This window comes from Balaenoptera physalus (assembly GCF_965194825.1).
Source record: "Balaenoptera physalus genome assembly, chromosome: 17".
NCBI lineage: Eukaryota > Metazoa > Chordata > Mammalia > Artiodactyla > Balaenopteridae > Balaenoptera > Balaenoptera physalus.
The window spans coordinates 54,056,215-54,078,155 of NC_138895.1; the positions used below are offsets into that span (position 1 = coordinate 54,056,215).

The 21,941-nt window shown below is 37.1% G+C and overlaps 1 protein-coding gene across 2 annotated transcripts in view; it reads left to right on the top strand.

Moving 5' to 3' along the window:
- The first annotated feature begins 4,291 nt into the window (after positions 1-4,291).
- ZFPM2 (zinc finger protein, FOG family member 2) overlaps positions 4,292-21,941 on the top strand; it is a 467,674-nt gene continuing 450,024 nt past the window's right edge. For both annotated transcript variants that reach the window (XM_082434268.1, XM_082434269.1), the window contains exon 1: positions 4,292-5,733. In XM_082434268.1, coding sequence (XP_082290394.1) covers positions 5,694-5,733 — 40 coding nt within the window. In that variant the 5' untranslated portion in view covers positions 4,292-5,693. The remainder of the gene's footprint in view (positions 5,734-21,941) is intronic.

The following is a 21,941-nucleotide window of genomic DNA, read 5'->3' on the forward strand; positions in this document are numbered from 1 at the left end:
GCCATATTTGAGTCAGGTACTCCCCTTGGTCCATGTATCCGCCATCAGGAGCATGGAGTCACGTTGTACAAACGTGGCTGCCACTTCTTGCACCTGTGCCCATGTGGATAAGGATTGGGAAGAGTAGGAGTCCCCATATAAAACAGGATAATTCTGACCTTACTTTTCCTTCCAGTAATTATGTTAGGACCGTCTATGTGTCCAGCCCTGGGAATGTAGTTCTGAAAAAGACAGACATATTTCTTGCCTTCACAAACTATCTAGTTAGGTGTAGTAGGTCAGGGAGGGGGCTGGTAAGGATTGAATTTATATGTATTTAAACTGCCGATATAATACAATGCAATGAGTGATATTATGCCGACAAAGAAGGTGTTATGGAACTGAGAAAAGATATCTCACTAAGACTTGGGAGGTCAGTGACGTCTTCCTGTGAAAAATGACATCTATACTAAAACTACAAAGGTGTATAGAGATTAGCCTGGTCAAATAGATGAAGATACAATATAATGGAAATGACCAAGACTCTAATGTTTATGTAGACACATAGGTAATATTGATGGAACCAAAAAAAGTAGTATTGGAATGTTGATGGGTGTCTTGGTTCGGATTTCCCAAAAATCAGATCCTGAGAGAAGATAAGACAGAATTAGTCCTCTAAAACAGATTCTTCCACCAAGGATGGCCAACAGCAATATTAGGTTTGCATTCTTCCAGTGTAGCAACACCAGTCGAATAGAAGCACCCTTTCCTCAGTGGTTTTAGGATAAAGTTCCAGGGCTGACTCTCATAGAAACAATTTGAACCATTGAGCCAATCACTAGAGACGAACACGTGGGATATTCTGATTGGTCAGGGACTAGGGGATTGGGGAAGGCCACACTTGCATTACATGACCAAAGAGAAGACGTGGAGGAGTAGTTCTTCAAAAGACATCACAGCATTACTACCAGAAGAAGAGGGATGGATGCTAGGCAGGCAAAATCAACAGATGTCTTCTAAAACTTGGGGCGTTACTCCTTTAATATTTATTTTGCACTTGGAGGTGTGTTATGCATTATACAGACTTAGCAACAAATACTTTTTTTGTAATAGAGTTCATCCTATGATTTTCCTCTATCAGAATAGTAATTTGGACATAAAGGATGATTGCAAAGAATAAAAACTTAAATCATCCACATTTTGGTTTTCAGTACATTATAAAATTCTACACAAAGAGAATAGTCATTCTTAATGCATATTGGATCAGAGATTTTTTTTCACAGATATTTTTGAAAATCCGATGAATTGATTAATTCAATAGACTGCCCTTTAGTAAATTTTTTGTACATGCATACTTCTGTCAAGGGGATTGACCATCTACATGAAGACCAAGTTAAACCTCGGATCTAGACTGAATGTTTTCAAAGCTCTTGGCTCCTTTGCAAGTAAGCAGACAGTCCTTTTCATAGTTGTAACCTAGGAAATGCCATTTCGATGAATTTGTTGATTTTTATTTTTAAACTGCTGAAATTATAAAGATACACAAACACTAAACACTATATTCATACTGCATTCTTCTTCAATTCAGTGCCACAATCTTAAATTAAGGCAGATAAACTGTATTCAACTTCTGGTGAGGATACAAGGGCAAAAAATTAAGTCTTTCTGAAGCCTTTGAATATTGTTTATTCTCATAATAAAGAAGGCAGCTTGCTGCCTAATAAGATGTGGCCTGGGAGGTTACTTTATCAATTTGTTGATCCCTTAGAGGAAAAAAAGCACATTTTAAAAGCAAATTCAAGAGTGAGACAGACCTCAATGCAATCCATTTACACTGAGAGCATGTTTCGGTACTGTGCCAAATGAAGAATTTTTGTTCAGAAATTTATTCCTTCTACTTGCCTTCCCTAAAAAATATGATGTTCAAGAATTAAGAATATCTGTGTCTTTAGGAAGCACTGTAGGGTTTCCCTGCCTTTTCCATAAACAATATGATAAATAACCACAAATTTGTGAAAATGCTAAAATGCTAAACTTAGAAGTTTGCCAGATAAAATACAGGATGCCCAGTTAAATTTGAATTCCAGATAAACAACAATTATTTCTTAGGATAAGTTTGTCCCAAACATTGCATGGAACATACTTATCCTAAAAAATTTATTGTTGCTTATTTGAAATTAAAATTTAACTGGGCATCCTGTATTTTAATTTGCTAAATCTGGAAACTCTATAAACTTACAAATAATATTCTTTTATTTATTTGTAAATAAACATTTGGTTTGCATATTAAAGTTGTTTTGGTACTGGTGACGCATTTTACTGTCAGATATATGGTTTCTAGCTAAAATGACTATTTGAGAATATATAATTATGTTCTCATTGAAGGTGTAATAGAATACTCGAAGCTTTGTTTTTTTCCATAAACAGTTTCCACTCCATCCCTTTCTGCTCCTGAAGAATTTTATGAAGAAAGCTAGACTGAAGTAGATGTTTCTTTATTTCAGATTGGTTTCAAATCAATTCTTTTAGCATTTGAGGAAATGTTATTAAAAGTTGCATATTTTCTGCTTTTAAAGTAACTTACCTATGTGATTTAAAATGATTTGTCTTTGAAAAAAAGAAACTTTTCAAAATGAACCATTATGTAAAGATGAAATCAGTGAGTCTAGAAAATGAATAATTCATTTTCAAGTAAATGAGAAATTATTTTGTGCTGTTACTTATACATTTTCACATTTATAGTTAAATAGTAATTTGCGATACACAGGGTATTAGTTGTGAATTGTGGTTTTCAATATCACAGACACATTTGTTGCTGTGGTTTTGCAATATCATTCCCTGATGCTTTTCTCAATTGTGGTTTTCATAATCATTGTTTGATAGTCATGTAGCTGTGGTTTGGAGCTGCTATATCCATTTGGACAGAGATAATTGCTTATAGGTTTTGCTGTCTTTTTATTTTATAACCTTAGTGAATTAAATGGGAAAAAGAAAAATTAAACTTTAAATATCATTAACATTCTCATTAAAAATGATGAGAAAACACAAAATGTAATAATATTCCTTAGTTTAATTCATTCATATTGACCAGAATAATATATCTATTTATAAATTTAGATGAGCTATATTTATTTCTAATACTGTAATCTGGTTATCTTATCAATCTTGCCTTGAATTCTCTGGCTTTTGCTCCTTTCAGCTTTTAAAGTGAATATTTAGTTGAGATTTATTTGTTTCTCTTTTGCTTTGCATATTTAACCATTTCAAATGCCAAAAGAAACATTAACTGTTATGATATTTTAATTCCAATGGGCATTCTTTTTGGGTGATATAAAAAAGACAGCCAGTTTTATAAAAAGATCTTTAAAAACCATAATATATAATAATTCAATTCTAAGTATACCACTTTAATTGTAACGAATTGGAAATTAAGGAGGCAAAAATCTGTAGTTCTGTCTGCTGATTCATTCCACAACACAAACACAAATAACCCTGCTTTTCATGGTACTTACAGCTTTAATTTGTTGGTTCTTCAGGGGAGGGACTTTGTCACTTAGTGCATTTTCCACTGCAAAGAACCATGTATTCTTACAAGCTCTGCGGTAATAGTACTAATGGTAATGTAATAAAATTCACGATTGGTCTTCAGCTCTGTATTAACATTCTCTCAGCCATACCTTTCGCAGGGCAACTCTTTACACCTTCCAGAAGATGTCCTGATGGGGTTATCAATGACACTGATTACAGTGCTTCCTGCACACTGAACAGCCTGCATTATGCTCAATCAGCCCAGGCTCTCTGCTGACCTCCAGACCCTTTTAGCGTGTGGAGTTTGGCGGGGCTCACACCCATGTTAGTCAACCAAACAAAGGGGGGCTCGATTTCAGATCAGAATGGATGACCTCACAACCTGGGGGGGGGGGGAACGTCGGGCGCATACATGTTAACGGCAGTGGAGTTTATTAGTAAATACTGATTACATAAAGCAGCCAGTTCCACTGTCTCTTGGATAGATGCCTCGTTCAAGTCCACCTGGGAGAATATATTTAAAACTCAGTGTATATGAAACTATGAGAAACTAAGCTAGCCGCATGCAGCTTAACTTGGCCAAAATAATAACTATGCAAATCACTTCAAAATTTGTTCTTTTGTCTTGCAGTTTCCGACATACTACACACACAATAATTGAATAATAATGAAACTAAACTTTAAAAGCTGAAGAATCATGAAATAGTTATTGGGTCTTACCTGCTTGGGAAATTATGGCAAGATCAAATCTTTTATTAGTCGCTGGTTGCTTCCCTGTGGCAGAAGAACTAAAAGAATGAAAGATTATGGGGCGGGGGTGGGACTTTAGAACTTCCACAGACTTCCTCAAAAAGTTAGTATTCTGATTAGAGATAGTTCCTTTCCCACAAGGGTAATCACCTAGCTAATGGTCCTCCTTTCTGATGGGAGAAAAATATCTGCCTCTCTCCAAATTCGGAATTTTTACAATCTAAAATGAAAACTCGAGGTGAGAAAGAGCACTTTTAGGACGCTGTTCAGCATCCCATCCGTGCTGGCCAAGTGGGGGGATGGTCCGCGTCCGCAGCGGTCTCCTTGGAACCTTGAGAGCAGTGAAATGGTCTCCTGAGAGCCTGGGCAGAGGAGAGGACTTAACTGGCCCCAAGACATACAGCTGGCATTTGTGATCAGCTGGATCTCGCAGAGGATTTTGCCAGTGGCCTAACCTTCCTGCCAAATAGCTGGAAGGGCGGGGTGGAGGCTAGGGGAGGGGGCGGCATAACTGGAAGCACAAAGTTTATGGAGTGACTGAGATTTCTTTGTGCCCCGCTGGATAGGCGAGGCGTGAGAGAGGAGAGTTGGGGTCCATCAGAGGGGCTGTTGAAAAGAAGTTGCCGGGAAGAGGAGGAGGGGTGCTCTGGCAAAAGCCCAGAGCTGACGCGGTGACAACTGCAGAAGGTGGCCCCCCTCCAAGCCCGCCCCACGCCTCCCTCTGTCCCTCCAACCCCCCGCCGCGCTCCTCTGAACCCCACGCGACCAGGCCAGGGCCCTAGTTTGCATCTGGACTGGCTTTGGATGCAGCCAATCCTCCTTTCGCTGATGGAATAGTCCCCCCTCCCCACAGCCCCGGCGCGCCCCTCCCTCCCGCGCCTCGCCACCTCCCGCGGCAGAGCGAGAGCTGCGCGGCCCGGAGCGGCGGCGGCGGCGGCGGCGGCGGCGGCGGCGGCGCTCGAGTATCTGCCCCGCGAGCCGCGGAGAGGAGAGAGCGAGCGCGCTCCTCCTCCCGCGCCTTCCGCCCCCTCTCCTCCCCTCTCCCCTCTGCTCGCTCTCCCTTCCCTCCCTCCTTCTCTTCCTTCTTTTCGTGCCCCCCTTTCCCTTCTCTCTCTCCCTGTCCATTCGTTTGAAAATTCCCATTTCCTCCCCCCCCCATTGCTCTCCCACTCTCCCCCCAACCCTCCCCACTGTCACACTCTCTCTGCCCCCCTCTCTCTCCTCATTTGCCTGCTCATCTCCAAACGTGGATCCGCGGCTCCCGGAGGAGCCCAGCGCCCGGATCCCGCGCGTCCGGAGCACCTGGAGTCCGGCCGGCGGCGGCGGCCCGAGCCTGGCCAGCGGCGGCGGCGGCGGCGGCGGCGGCGGGAGCCGAGGGAGCGGCAGCCCCGACCGCGGGCACCGCGGGAGCCCCAGTGGCAGCGGCCGCCGCCGAAATGTCCCGAAGAAAGCAGAGCAAACCCCGGCAGATCAAACGTAAGTTTGCACGCGGGGCCGAGAGTTGGTGGGATTATTTCTGAGGAGGGGGGCGCGCGGGGCGGGAAAAGGGAGGGAGGCTCGGGGAAATCCGCTCCCGCTGCCCGGGATTTGTCAAACTTTGCCTGAGCAGCTGGAGGGACAACTAGTCGGGCACAGACACACAGACAGCCCGAGCGCCAGGCAAGACAGCGGCTGCGACGAGCAGCCCACTCCTGCTCGGCTTGTCCTTCGCGCTCCGGGGTCCTTTTTAACGCGACCCCCGCGCGCAGTTAGCGCTGCTGTCTCGTGGAGCCTGCCTGGGCAGCCCCACTCATTTAGGACATTTGTTACTAGCGCGGTTGTTGTCATTGTTGTTGCGTTTGACGGGCTGCTACTCTTGGGGACCACTTTTTAGCAACCGGGGGTGAGAACTTAGTTCTCCGAACAGCTGGTCGAGACCTCGGGGCGAGGGGCACAACGTCCCCAGGCGGTGGAAAATCAGTGTCTGGGTCGCGATCCTGGGCGGTGCCAGAGCCACGCCAAAGCCGAAGCGAAACAAAAAGTAGGTGTAAAAGTTCGCGCCTCTGCAGCAGGCAGCCGTGCGCCTCCGCCCTGCGGGCGCGGGACTGGCGGCAGGCGGGTCTGGCCGGGGGCTCCGGGCCCGTCCGGTTCGCGTCGCCGGGGAGGTCTGCGGCGCGGGCGTGCGGTTTACCTCGGGCCCTGCAGGCGCCGGGAGTCCTCGCTGGGAGGGGCCGCCGGTCGCTTCCCAGCGCGGAAGCCGGGAGTTCAAGGCAGCCTGGGCGCCGCAGAGAGCGTGACCTGAAGCCCCCGAGCCCCCGGGGGCCTGGGTGGTACTGAAAGGACACAGCGGGGCGAGAGGCACCTGCCCGGAACGCACACACCCGCAGAGCTCAACTCGGCCAACTTTTCACGTTTGGGGAAAATCCTTCCCATGGTGTTTTGTCGCCCTGCGACACGTCTTCAACGCTTTGGCCGAAAAGGAGAAACAGCCTTATTATTATTATTATTATTTTTTGCCAGCCATGTGGTGTGTCCATTTCTTCGTGTTGTTTAAAGTCTGGCAACTAGTATAAAACTGATTATCGTGTAATTTTAGGAAAAAGCTTTAATGACACTCCTTCCCCCTTGATTATTAACCCTACTCACCTCCTCGTGTTGAAAATTTCATTTAATGTAGTTTTAAAATAAATCATATAAATCAACGTAGCCAGTATGAAATGGGGTCCAGGATATAAGCAGTTTGCTACATAAGTATTTAGAGCCTTGCCTCTCAGACCTGACTCGCTAGCTTTTATTTCGTGGATTTCGTCTCTTATGCTTCAGTTCCTATTTTCTGCAACTTGGGTTAAAGCAAGGACTGGACTTAACTTTTGGCTCAAAGCAGTTTTAATTGAGTAGAGATACCGTTCTTGAAGACTTTCACTTTTTCAGAGTGATTATTGCATGGTTTCAACTAATCGCCTTTTACCTTTTAGAACTAAATTGATCACGTCCCTGTGTGTAAATGTTGCATTTTATAGTACAAAACTGTGCTTATTGTAAGACATGATTGTAAACATTATTAAAGGCAAAATGCTTTTTAGTTCATGGCTGTCGTCTAGATTGTTAATAAATAATTAATATTAATTGATTGTATGGTGCAAAGACCATCTGATTCTACTTGGAAATACTTTGTTATCTTCCCAATTAGCTACATTAAATTTTTTTTTTCTGTCCTTCTATGTCCACCTCATATAATTGAAGATTAAAGCGTTGGAACTAATTGCTGATGCTACACTTGTGTTATAGGTCATAAAACATTTTAGTCTTATTTGAATGCTGTGATTTATTAACTATCAAAAATACTTTAAAGTTCTTTCATTTGAAAGTGAACAAGTATTATATTTATATTTGTTGACAGTGATCATTGCCTGCTGATATATGCATTCATATGTGTTATTAATATACATGCAGTTTAGACTTTTAGTGGATTCAATTTGGGGTCACAGTGATAATCCATGCAAATGTGGACACACTTCTCCCCTTGCACTGTTAAGGAAAAAGAAAAATTAGAGCTCTTTGAATTGTTATATATAGAGCAGTGCTATCTAATAGCTGTTGTTTTTTGGGGGGGATACTAGTTTGACCAGCTGTAAAGTCACTTTGTTTGTAACCTATTGACATTTGCCTCCTTTTGCCTGTCCAGGAGTAGGAGGCAGTTTTGCAGATGGAGAAGTTTGTCTTGGTACTCAAAGTCATTACCATGATAGGTCTCTCCCTCCAGTTTTAGTAGTGTATAAGAAGTGCAGCATTTTTTTAAACAATTACAAACAGCAGTGTTGCTTTTGATATTCTGGATCAAATAGAAGTTTGGAAAATATCAGAAAGAGATGCATTTTGAAACAGTAGCGATTCATGCAACTAATGAAACTGCATTTTAAACTTGGAAACGTCCAGAATTTGAAAATAAAGCTTTGGCATCGCTGATAAAACATACCCAATTTAGAGCAACTCTGACAAGCAAAAGTCAGCTTATACCAGAAACTCTGAAGACAGTCAATTTAAAGGACAAAAAGGTTGTTGGGCACAGTTTTTTTTTTCTTTTACTGCGTACAGTTCCCTGCTATCTAAAATTGTGATTTATGCAGTATTTTAATATTTTGCTTATTCTATCCCCTTGGGTGCTCTCTGGGCAGCGATAAAAAGGCAACGCTGAAAGAGCACCATTAATTTGCTATGATGACTGGCCAGATAAGAGGAGATAATGGGAAAGATAAGCAGAGAAGATATACCATCAGAAACCCGATTATTACCATTAAAATTCCAGCCCAGCAATCTGCAGAAGCCTGATAATTCCTTCTCCGTTTCCACCACTTTGGATGATAAGGCAAAAAATAGTCACTCAGTGCTCCTTGATTAGACTGCCTGGATTTCCTGATAATACAGTGATAAATTATGTATTTTGCCCCCATGTTTTGTCCCAAAATTCAGATTTTTTTTTTCCTATTCCAAGACTGTATTTTTTGCCCTCCCCTCAGAAGCTTTCTCTCCTGAGCTATTATTGTAATCCTGGTTTGATAAAAAGCCCTGATAGGACGGGAGGTGTTTGGTGTGGGAGCCATATCATGCTATCTGCCCATCTCCTCGCACAGCTGCTCGCTGTTGTTGTTTTTAGCCTTATCACCTCCTGCCAATATGCCAATAAATTGCCCAGATTGTTCTCCATTCTGGGGCTGCACTGCAAAATTTATGACAGAAATGATGATTTTTTTTTTCTTTTACCAATGTATCTCTTTATGATTAGTAACTGTGTTGTGTGTACAGTTTACTGTCATTTTCTTCTTCAAGCTGTTGTCTCTATGTGTTTACTGCCCTATATGTCCCCAACTTCATTCACACTTAAGTATATTGGCTATGGGTTCAGGAAAAGATTTTTTTTTTCTTTTTTTGTACAAATGCCAGCTAGTTGTTAATGTAGACATCGAAAGGGAGGAAAGAAACTCAAGTACTTTATTTTCATCCAACAGTAAGAAAAGGCACTCTTCTTGATACCATTCAAGAACAGTTTTCCTAAAACTTTTAGATTGCTTGATGTTTTCAAACATGTAGAACAGAAATGTTCGGTCTAGATCATGTGCCAAATAATTTGTGGTGAAGGAAAAAGAAAGGGTGAATTAAGAGGCAGAATTTTTTTTTTTTAAGTGAAGTAGATATTGGGAATGAATATACACCTTGAAAGTAAAATGTCCCCTGTTAAGAATGATCTCGTTAGCAGTTCTGTAGAGGGGCTTTTGCAGAGGTGGAATCCTTTCATAGTGAATAAATTACCTTTTTGTTATTTGAGATGATCTAATAAATTCAGGCTGTATGAGTCCCTGACTTGCACAGTGGCATTTTAATGTTTTATGCTATTTTTTTTAAAAAGTACATAATATTAAATGTTTTACTTATAAAATGATTATTGTTTTAAATGAGAATGTTGCATATTAAATTTATTTAATATTTGTAAATGTGAAAATCTCTAAGTGGATCATCTTTAGAACCTTAAAATTATGTTACACAAAGAAGTGGTTGTGGTTATTTTTCATTGTTCTAGTAGTGTAGGATTTTTTTTTTTTTTTTAGTGTTTCTGGTATTAATGTTCAATCCATAATTTTGGGGTTAATTAACTACTGTATTATCATTAATATTATTATTTTTAAAGAGGGGTTTGGGTATGCTATGCACATTTGAAATACATTGATCGCTCTTATACTCAGGATGTTTTGCTTTTCGCCTGCCAAATATTAAGACAGATTTTTGCTTTGAAGCATATTACTCATTTCTTTGGATTTTAAAAATAATTAACTATAACGTTTAAAAAATAAGCCATTCTCTTTGGCTTATGGTATGTCTCATGTTAGGGATTTTATTATCTATGTTTTTGACTGAGTAACGTTTCAGAAAGCCTATTTTTACACTGGCCATGAAATAAAGGAAAATACATTATGTATAATAGTTGTTTTATCAATAAAATAGAAAGATTGGTACCCAATGTAAGGTAAAAAATTAATTTCTTTATTTACAAATTTGAAATATATCAATACATAGAATTTTTCTGAAAAAAATCTAAGAATAAATATTTAGTAGTTTTTTTAAAATTTAAAAATGGCTAATATGAATCCTAGTTTTTAAGAGTTATTATCATGAAGTCAGGTTTGTTTTTTTTTTAAGTTCAGTGGAGTCAACAATGCAAATATAAATGAGGTAGCATTTTCATCCCTAGTTGCTATAAAAGAGTTTAGGGTTAAAACTTGGTGATATGTCTTGGAATTAAAAGAGCAGCTCTTATGTTTTCCACTTCTGGTAACTTTCTAAAGTGGTTCATTTGTAAAATTATGCAGTAAGAAAAATTATGAGGTTTAATATTATATATCTCAATATTTTTTAAATGGACAAAGAAGTTTGAACTCTTCTATAAATTATAGCTAGAAACGTTAAGAATAATATAATTGTATCGGTTCAATTACAAGGAGTGTAAGCATCTCTTTGAATTGCACATAAGATATCAGTGTTCACTTTAGACATTACAAGGTACCAATAAGTCTTTGTAAATTAAAATTTTATTTCCTGCGCTATTTAAATATAGACATAGAAAATATGTGACTTGTCCTATATTGTTTAAGTCGGTACTGTTAAGTTTTGCAAGACAGTAGTGCAGTTAAACAATTTGCTTCTGATTTTTACATTCTGCTAATTTAAAATCTATTATATACTTAAGGGTTAATGCAAAGATTTACACATCAGTTTGTTTCTGGTTAATTGTGGGGATAAGTTAAAATATTCAATGATTATGTCAGTTGTCTAGCTCATATGTATGTATGTTTTGCCTGTTTGGTAGTGTAAATTAAGTTAACTTTGTGTTACAGTTAAGGTAACTCATTTCTCCCATTCATGAGGTCTTCAAGGCCTGCCTCATCCATGTTATTTCTGCTGTTTGAGGACTATTTAAGGACTAAATTAGCTCTTACTCCACATGATAAAAACAAAGAAATGAAACTAATTAGCCCATTTTGCTGCTAGTTCTTATCACTGGAAAAAGTTTTGAGAGAACGAGATTGAAGCTAATGTGTTTGCTAAAATGACATGTCTGGAATTAGATGTATGGATTTCTAATACTGATATTTTTGCTCTTCCCCATAAACAAGGCAAATCAAGAATGTACTTACTGGCATTTTAATCACATCCCCTTTTCAATATGTAACTTTTGCTAAAAAGGTATTAAATGAATAAAGTAATCTTATTTATTCTACATTCTGTGATTAATTTTTATGTTCAAAGAAAATGCTTTCTCAAATGAACTTTCCTTCAAAAGAATGTATATTCAGGTTTTCATAAGGTGATACTTTAGAGCAGGTTTTTGATGTTTGGCTAAATCGTGTGAAAAATCTAAAATTAGGTTTATCTGGGAATAAAAAATTTTTCAAGAATACTTTTTTCAATGCAATCTTTGTTCACTAAAAAGTGTGAGTGAATACATTAACTTGGGAGCTCTCATTCTCCAAATCATATTCCCTTGGAGTTTTTGTTACTTTCCCAATTCCAAAGGATTAGTAGGACATTTCAGAAGAACACTGCAGGTATTTCTGAAACCCTGTCTGATTCAGCGCCTGCCACTGTGTAAAATTATCAGTTCATTCCCTCACCAAATGAACACCAGCAAAAGTCTGTTACTTCAGTCCCAGAGAATGTGTTTCCACCATAGATAAAGGGGTAAGTATGTATCATTCAATAAGGTTACATTTTTAAAAGCTGAAATGCAATTAAATTAATAAGCTCAGACATGGCAATATTTGGCATTCTAGAAAGAACTATCTCTTTAAAGGTATTAACATAAAGATAGCACATTTGTTTATTATGCTTCCAAATCAGCTCCTAGTATCTCTGCCACAGGTAACAATTGACTTTTCAGGCTTCAAGTTAATAGCCTTGTCTCTTGCTTGTAGGGATCAATATTAGTATTAATTAATCACCATTATCAGCACTAGGATCTGGTTCTATTTGTTGTTACATCAGCAAAATATCAATATAGAAAGTGGACTCTCTGATCGTCATGGCAACTTCATCTCTTGGGTCAAAGAAAGTTTATCTTATCTGTGCATAGAGAGTGGCAAACTGTTTAGGGATCTAGTTTGAACTCTAAGAACATTGATTTAGTTTTTGTTTGCGAATAGAGGCTGAATTCCAATCACAAGGGATAGGTAAGATTTAAATATTAATGCCGAGAGGCTTGTCTGAGAGGGTGTCATACCATTACTGTCAGATTGTCTTTTTGAGATGACAAAAAGAGAAGAATTGTCTAGTCAGGATTATTTAAAGCCTTAGTAATTTGTGCTTTTGACAAATACTTCTAAAAATGAATATATGATAATTACTGGGTAGAACTGGTTTTGGTCAAGATTTCATGTGTTAAAATAAGAAGCTCTTATTTTTTCTCTTTCATCCCTTCTTTCCTGGTCCATTATAATAATGTATCCACTATTTTTAAAGTACTTTTGAGGACCAGTTTTGCCTCACGATGGGTGCAGGATAACCAGTCCCATGTCTGAGGCCAGAGAGTTTTGCTATGAAAGGTCCATGGAAGAAGTGTCATGGGACTATTTTAGTGTTAACAAATATTCATTGCTAATAAAGGAAATCCTAAAAAGGATAGATGTCTTCAAAGGATGTTTGCAAAGATAATAAAAGGTCCTAAGTTGCGAAAGCCAGGAAACAAAAGACATGCTATTTTGTTGATATTTCTAAGAGACAGTGATCACTTAAAATGAACATTTTTTTTTTCCAAATCAGATCTTTGGAAATTCATCTTATTCTTTTAAAAAATTATGCTAAAGAGTAAAAACTGGATTTAGAAATGGTGCCTGAAATGCTCTACTTTACGCTTAAGCTTGTGGGCACTAAATAAACTTAAATATGTTTGTATATGGGGAAACTGTATATGTATCTCATGACTTTGGAGATTTTAAAAATGAATGTTGAGTGCCTGATGGCTATAACCAATGCCATATAATTGCTTATTCATTCCAGGCATTGTCCATGTAATAGCTGAAAGTCAACTCTTTATATAGTCTGCAAGGCAGTACCATTTAATATTTAATATTCTGGTAACATCCCCATGAGTGTAAAAAAATAAAGGGAATATGTTTATAAGAGGCACTAGTGTAATATTTAGTATTAAATAGACCTTCATTTCATCTGGGCATCTGCCACTGACTGTTGCCCTTTTGAATTGTTAGAAGTTGTTGAATGGTATTAGTCTGATGTTTTCTTATACATGATTTGACTTTTGATAATGTTAGATGTGTCTTAACCAACTACCACAAATATATATAAAATAGCTTATATATAGGCTACCACAAACATATATAATTTTAATAGCCCACATAAAAGCTGTAACACCTAGCTTTTGTGCAGCCTATTTTAAAAGCTATTTTAAACCTTAAAATGCATCTAAAATTATCTCTAAATGGACATTTATTGAAGATATATTTAACGTTATTTTTTAGTTGATTCCTTTCTTAGAGAAATCCTTTTGAAGATATGAATTACTCTAATCTACATTTGTAGAACTTCGGTGAACATCTCTTGTTGAGACAGTAAAAGAGAATTTTCAACAAGTTAACATCTATATAATATTGCATATGGAAGATTTCTTGTGTGAATTACTTGACATAGGTTTTTCAGCACAATCTCTAAAATTATTTTATTTATTTCAAAATTTGGAAATATCTTTAAACTTGAGTAGGGTGAAGAATTAATTACAAAACTGAGACAAATATTTGTCCTTTACCTATTAATCAGGAACTTTTAATTTTCTTATTAGTTGTTCATTTGGGATATGAATAATAGTGTACTCTTTAAGAAAGACTTGCTTTGTTGTGGTATATTCTGAAATTGTTGTGAGCCTGCAATAAACTGGAAGTTAGAAGATTAAAAATAGTTAATTGACAGATATTCAAGTTCAGTTGGGGGCCAGATTCCTCTAAATGTGTGCCAAAAAATAGCTGAAACTCTTATACTACTAAGTGGCCTTAAAGATAATAAAAAAATAATAATGATAGTAAATAATAATTGAATACACATAAATATTGTCCATTTCCCTCTTGCTTACTACATTTAAATTCCCTAATTTAGAAGAAAGGTTTTAAAGATTATCAGGTAATTCAATTAAAAGTTCTGATTATTTAAAATTAAATGATACAAATTTGTGTTATCATTACTTTTAGTAAGAATTCTTGCTTACTGTGTCTACTGAGAAGTTCAAAGGTTTAAAAAAAATTTTTTTTTTAATAAAACACTTTGAATTCAGTGGGAATCTTATGACATACTGTACAATTTATTCTTGCACTTTCTCATTTGTTGTATACAAATTATTTTCATGGTGTGCATTTTCATCCATGTCAAAATATTATCACTGTAATACATTGTGATGTTTCATAGCCCATACTTTTATGATTAAGATATGTATTTATGTGAATAAGTTTTGTGGATAAATTATATGCTGCTTTTAAAATACTTTCAAAATATAGTTCAGTGAAGATTTTAATGAGAGCTGGATGGGATATTGACATTGCCTTTAATGAAAATCCTATATTCATCATAAAAGTTGTTCTTTTGATTTTAAGGAAAATCTTAAAAATTAATTACTCCTTGAAGAAAAAAGAAGACTAAGTTAAGCAAGTGGATACTTATGCTAACATACAGTATTTCTATCCACAAAATATGTCTACATTTCACTCTTCTCACTTTTGTGTAAAAATTATGTAACAGATAGTTTCTTTGAATTAAAAAATTTTAAACTCATAATCTATGTCATAGTTGATTCCTTACCCAACTAGTTTATGTGTACGAGTACATTCTTTATATCATTAGAGCAGTGGGACAGCTAATGTAGATTTGCCAACAGCATTGACAGTCTAAACATTTTTTCCTCCAAGACTCCAGTCAATAGGAATAAAAAGGCTTTTAATTTTCTGACTTATTTTTATTTATTTGGGATAAAACTATCTGAATTTGTATTGTGCGCATTTATCAATTAGGTCTTCTTTCTTTTCTTGAAGTGACATCCTGAAATTCTCATTTTGTTAGCCTTTCTGCCCACATTGCCATGAAAACAGTGACATTTCCCAATGATGTTTGATTTGTACCTAAGTACTTTTACAGATTTTTGATTTATTGGGCCTCCCACAGCCAAGAACAGACTCAGTGGGCAGGAGAGACTGACCAACACGGGGCCTGTGCAGATCTGAAATATTCAAGAGTTCATTTGCAAATATATTAGGTAGCTGCTAAAAATATCACCCCACTTCTTAACGATGTGCATCTTGGACAAACCGGCACATGTTTTGTCATCAAGTTGCTTAAGCTTCTGAAGTCAGGGCTACAACTGGGTCAGATGATAAGATGAGCACAACAGAGAAACGAAGAGAGCGTCTGATAAAACCTGATTGATTGATGTCTGGCTTCCCCACCATCACAGGCAGTTGACAGTTAGTTTGGGATCAGATGATTTGGCTTTTGCGATAGAAGATGGGGCCTGGTAGGCAAGCCTGAAGGACAAAAAGGTCGGTTTCTGTGTAGTGTCAAGTGATGTCGAGCTCCCACAAGGTGGGACATTGTTAATATTTCATTCTTTCTTTTTTAGGTCCAGGCCCTAATATTTGATAGTCACTTAAAGGCCTGAAGATTCAGTCTACAAACAGAAATCTGTGACTACCTTCCTGTTTTATTTAATCTTATGTTTTTACATGCTTTATGTCACAAGGGCAAGGGCATATGTTTTTTTAATAATTATGTGATATTTTATGTGATACTTTGCAATATATAATGACTTTTGCGTATTTCATTTTATTATAATCTTGTAAGGCAAAAATAATCATGACACATAAATTGGCTAAATTTAATATTAGACAATAATTTTTATGGGGAAATATAGATTCACTGAGGGGAAATTACAATGTAAATTAATCTAGCGTTATCAGCTCCAGGTGTTTGTGTATCATAGATTATGCGAAGCTTAGGTGAAAAATATTCTATTACACGGTTTAGACATGTCAGAGTTTGGGAAAACCTTTCTAGGCACGATGGGAGAACTTTATATTTTGTACAGGTCTGTGGTTAGTGAATGATTGTGGCTGTAGTTTGCTGAACTTTACTCTTGCTGGTGATAGGATTATTATAATGTTTCTTTGTATTTTAATTATGGAAAATCCCAAATTCTTGACATATTAAAATCACCTAAAATATATGTTAGCCAGTTTATATGCTACTACAGAACAACACTGTAGATGGCTTTTGAGTTTGAACATAATTAATAGTAGATATTGATTATATCTACTATTAGGTAAATTAGATAAATTCTGTCTACTATTAGAAGAAACAAGGAAGGGAAGAAAGAAAAATGAAAGAAAACCAGAATAACTAGTTTTAGAATAAAATGTTTTCCAGTGTTAGCCATGAAAATTAGTAAAACCGTTATAGTTTTGGAATTTGGACAGCTTGGATTTGAATTTAGATTTAGGACAGTTTGATTCTCTCTAGAAATCCTTTAGGATGTATCGCTTTTCTCTGAGTTTCAAGGGTCAGATCTCCAAAGGACAGTTGGATCTCAGCTAATACTGTAGACTTAATACCAGCAGGATGAATTCTGCAAGGTGCTGTATTGCTGATAGTATAAGTGGAATACTGTATGAAAGCACATGCGCCAAAACCTGAAGTGGTACTCATAATAAGTGATCAGGGAATGGGGGCTAATGGCCATTTCAGTCGTGATTAGTAATACTTCCAAGAAAGGTGCCATAAGAAAATGACCTAGTCTCTTCTACATACATTTATATGGAACAAAGAGACCTATCTATCTATCTGTCTACCTCTCTCTCTCTATCGTCTCAGGAATAATGAGGAATCATTATAGGTGTGGTTACAAAAACTTTTTCAGAAAAGATGTTTCAGGCAAAAGAAGCACTTTAGTGATTCTGTTCTGATGGTCACATTACTGTTGGATATTATTTACTGGTGGTAGCTAATAATGGTCAATACTTTTTGTTACACCAGGGAAATGAGAACACAAGTGGATTTCCCTAGCACAGTTGCTGTATAAGTCTGTGATACATTTCTCAATTATTCAGTAAAAATGATGTTTCATTTAAAGGTGGTATAACAGTTGTAAAATGCAAAATAGCTTTGATAAGTATTTAGAGGTTTTTTTTTTGCGTATCCATGAGCAGCTGTCCAAAGTTTATTAATTTGCTTTTCTGTGCGCGTGCACACACACACAGTATCATAGATTATCTAATACTGCCTTCTGAACCCTTTTATTCCTTTAGCGTTTTTTGTCTGTTTGTTTGTGTTATTCCATGTGTTTTTTTTTTTTTAACATCTTTATTGGAGTATAATTGCTTTACAATGGTGTGTTAGTTTCTGCTGTATCACAAAGTGAATCAACTATACATAAACATGTATCCCCATATCTCCTCCCTCTTACATCTCCCTCCCACCCTCCGTATCCCACCCCTCTAGGTGGACACAAAGAACTGAGCTGGTCTCCCTGTTCTATGCGGCTGCTTCCCACTAGCTATCTATTTTACATTTGGTAGTGTATATATGTCCATGCCACTCTCTCACTTCGTCCCAGCTTCCCGTTCCCCTTCCCCATGTCCTCAAGTCCATTCTCTACGTCTGCATCTTTATTCCTGTCCTGCCTCTAGGTTCTTCAGAACCTTTTTTTTTTCTTTTTAGATTCCATATATATGTGTTAGCATGCGGTATTTGTTTTCCTCTTTCTGACTTACTTCACTCTGTATGACAGTCTCTAGGTCTATCCAACTCACCACAAATAACTCAATTCCATTTCTTTCTGTGGCTGAGTAATGTTCCATGGTATATATGTGCCACATCTTCTTTATCCATTCATCTGTCGATGGACACTTAGATTGCTTCCATGTCCTGGCTATTGTAGATAGTGCTGCAATGAACATTGTGGTACATGTCTCTTTTTGAATTATAGTTTTCTCAGGGTATATGCCCAGTAGTGGGATTGCTGGGTCATATGGTAGTTCTAATTTTGGTTTTTTAAGGAACCTCCATACTGCTCTCCATAGTGGTTCTATCAGTTTACATTCCCACCAGCAGTGCAAGAGGATTTCCTTTTCTCCACACCCTCTCTGGCATTTATTGTTTGTAGATTTTTTGATGATGGCCATTCTGACTGGTGTGAGGTGATACCTCATTGTAGTTTTGATTTGCATTTCTCTAATAATTAGTGATGTTGAGCATCTTTTCATGTGTTTGTTGGCAATCTGTATATCTTCTTTGGAGAAATGTCTACTTAGGTCTGCCCATTTTTGGACTGCGTTGTTTTTTTTTTTGATATTGAGCTGCATGAGCTGCCTGTATATTTTGGAGATTAATCCTTTGTCAGTTGCTTCATTTGCAAATATTTTCTCCCATTCTGAGGGTTGTCTTTTCGTCTTGTTTATGGTTTCTTTTGTTGTGCAAAAGCTTTTAAGTTTCATTAGGTCCCATTTGTTTATTTTTGTTTTTATTTGCATTTCTCTAGGAGGTGGGTCAAAAAGGATCTTGCTGTGATGTATGTCGTAGAGTGTTCTGCCTATGTTTTCCTCCAAGAGTTTTATAGTGTCTGGCCTTACATTTAGGTCTTTAATACATTTTGAGTTTATTTTTGTGTATGGTGTTAGGGAAATTAGAACACTCCTTGTGGTTTTCAACTGCATACTTTTTTTGCGTATGGGTAAGCTGCATCTGAAAAATATCTAATTATTCATTGAGGAAAGTTAGAATTGACAAATGAAAAAACTGCCACATCATAAAAATAATTAAGATTAGCAGTCCCTATGAATGAAAAGTAGCAATCAGCTATTTGGTCAGCTAGACTGCAATTTCTTGATTAGTTCTATGGCTTCGGAACTCTCATTTAAGGAAGAGTATGAGTTTGAGATGCAATGGCTGGACTGATTAGTCTGACATTCACTTTTATGTTTTTTCATCCTTAGTTTGTAAGTTTACATTTTGAAAAAAGATGAACAAAAGGGTTCAGGTGTGGGATGTTACTAAGGAAGACTTTTAGGGATTTGTTTTCTCTAAACTTGTTATCACCAGTGTTCTTTATACTGAGAAATAATCTCTTAGGTATTACCAAAGGTGAAACAAATGTTGAATGCACAGTGTTCTTATTAGCCCAAGAAGGAAAAATTAATTATTATATATTAAATCAAGAACTTTTAGCCTGGGATCCATAGACTTTGAAGAGTTTGAGAATATCCAGACATTTTCTACAAAATTTTGTGTATTTAAGAATTTTTCTGGGAAGAGGTTTTTATAAGACACTCAGTGGGCTTCACAGCCCCACGAAAACTTTAAGACCACTCAAAAGAATTTCTGTGTAGGTGGCTATATGATCACTTGTTACATTGCAAAATGTAGCCGTATAAAATAGGAATAGTTTCATTTTTATTTGCCAGAAGATTCTTTCAAAAACATAAAATCAAATCCTATCACCTTGCTGTTGTAAGTCCTCTAGTGGATGTCCTTTTCAAATGACATCTGAATTTTTAAAAATCATTGCTTATTGCATCCTCTGTGATCTATTTGTTGCCTTCTTGTCTGACCTGATCACCAAGTATACCATGATCATGTGCCACTCCTCTTCCCAATTCCCACCCTGACTGGCCCCCATAAACCACCTGTGTTCACTACATTTTATCTTTACTGGTCTTCTTTTTGTTCCTTGAACATGCCAAGCTACTTCTCTCTCTGAAATGCCATTTCCCTAGATTTCCATATGGCTGTCTTCTTCTTATCATTCACTTTTCACTTCACATGTCAACTGTTAAGAAAGGCCTCCCTTAGCCCTCATTTAGAATTTTCTGTCCCCGTACATGCCTCAATTTGCTCTCTAGCCTGTTACCTTATTTTATTTTCATTACACTGATATTTATCTGAAATTATCTTCTTTCTGTATCTGTTAGTATGTGTACTTCTTTATTAGATGACTTCTCACTAGAATCTAAGCTCGATGGGCTGGACCTGGTCTTGTTCACTTCTATACCTCCAGTTGCTAGAAGAGTACCTGGAACGTAGCAAACACTCAAAGAATATTAGCTGAATGAATGAACAATTTTTTAAAACTCAACATCATTTCCTGTGGTTTATCTTTTAATAAAAGTGGTTTTGCAGTTTTCCACCCAAAAGAAAAAGAGTTACTCACATGCCTTATATTTAAATTAAATTAACTCCCATTTCTTCATTCAACATCATTAAACAAACATAAAGTATCAATTGCGTGTAATGTGTTAAACCATAGGGAGGAGAAAATACAAAAATCAACAAACTATGGTCTCTCCTGTCAAGTAGCACATTAGACAGTGAAGGAGAAAGGCATGATTACTGTACACTATGATATGTTCTTGATAGATGGAACTATAAAGTGATATGGGTATGAAGATGCCTCTGTGACTCAGGATAAGCCTCTAGGATGAGATCTTACTTAAGCTGGGTCTTGAAGGAGGAGTTGAAGATCCAGTCAGGACAAGAGGGAATTGCATCCCAACAGAATCAACAGCTTGGCCAAGAGCAGAAAGGCATTAAGGAACATAACATTTTCAAGGTCCAGTGAATAGTTGTGAGCAAAGATGAAAAGTACATAGAAAACAGTGACAGAGAATGCAGCTTGAACTTGATTTGGGACCAGATTTTTAAAGGACTTTGTGTGCTGTGTTAAAGAACTTGAACTTATTCTTTAGGTAATTGATGGTCAATGCAGATTTTGAAAAATAGAGCCTGATTAGTGCATATTGAATGTATTTGGTAATTACCAATTTGGTATAAGAGAGGACAAGAAAACCGTGAGCTGACAGTGGGTTCTAGTCAACTTTCATTTTGTTAAATTTAACAGTTATTGTTATCTTGAATTTAACCTTAGACCTCTGTGCTACCCTCCAACTTTTAGATGTTGATTTAATAACAGCATTGTAGCGGATGGCTAAAACAGTCACTCAGGGCATTCAGTAGTTTACTATGAATATTTTATTGAGGTGAGACAACGCATGCGAAAATAAACGAACAGAGCAATATCTTTTTAATTGAATCTGTTTGTGCTTAACTCATGAGATCGTCTTTGAGGGTAGTTTTGCATTCATTCATATGCATTAGCCTAATTTCATAACTGAATATCGAGAAGGATAAATTTTCAATAGCAAGTGGGCAGAGCAGTAGTAACTGGGATTGCCAATTGCTGCAACCTCTTTGAAAGCCAATTTGTCAGTTTATAGCTATTAAAATTGCACATATACTCTTTGACCTAGCAATTCCACATATCCCATAGAAACCTTCGTATGTGTGCTCCTTACAGCATGGTTTGTAATAGCAAATAATTAGAAAGTACCTAAACGTCCATTAATAGGGGATGGGTTAAATAAAGTTGTGGAGCCATCCCCAGTGTCATTCATGTGTTATAAAGGATGAGACAGATGTGTCCATGCTGCTATGATAATATCTGAAAGACTTATACAGTGAAAAAAATATTTCAGTATGGCATCTCTCTACTTGAATTTTAAGAAATGAAAGAACGAACAGATACATGTATATGTATATATTTTCATGAAAAGTTTCTGAAAATGTGCAAGAAATTATTAATGATGCTTTTCTCTGGGAATTAGGACTGGGAATTT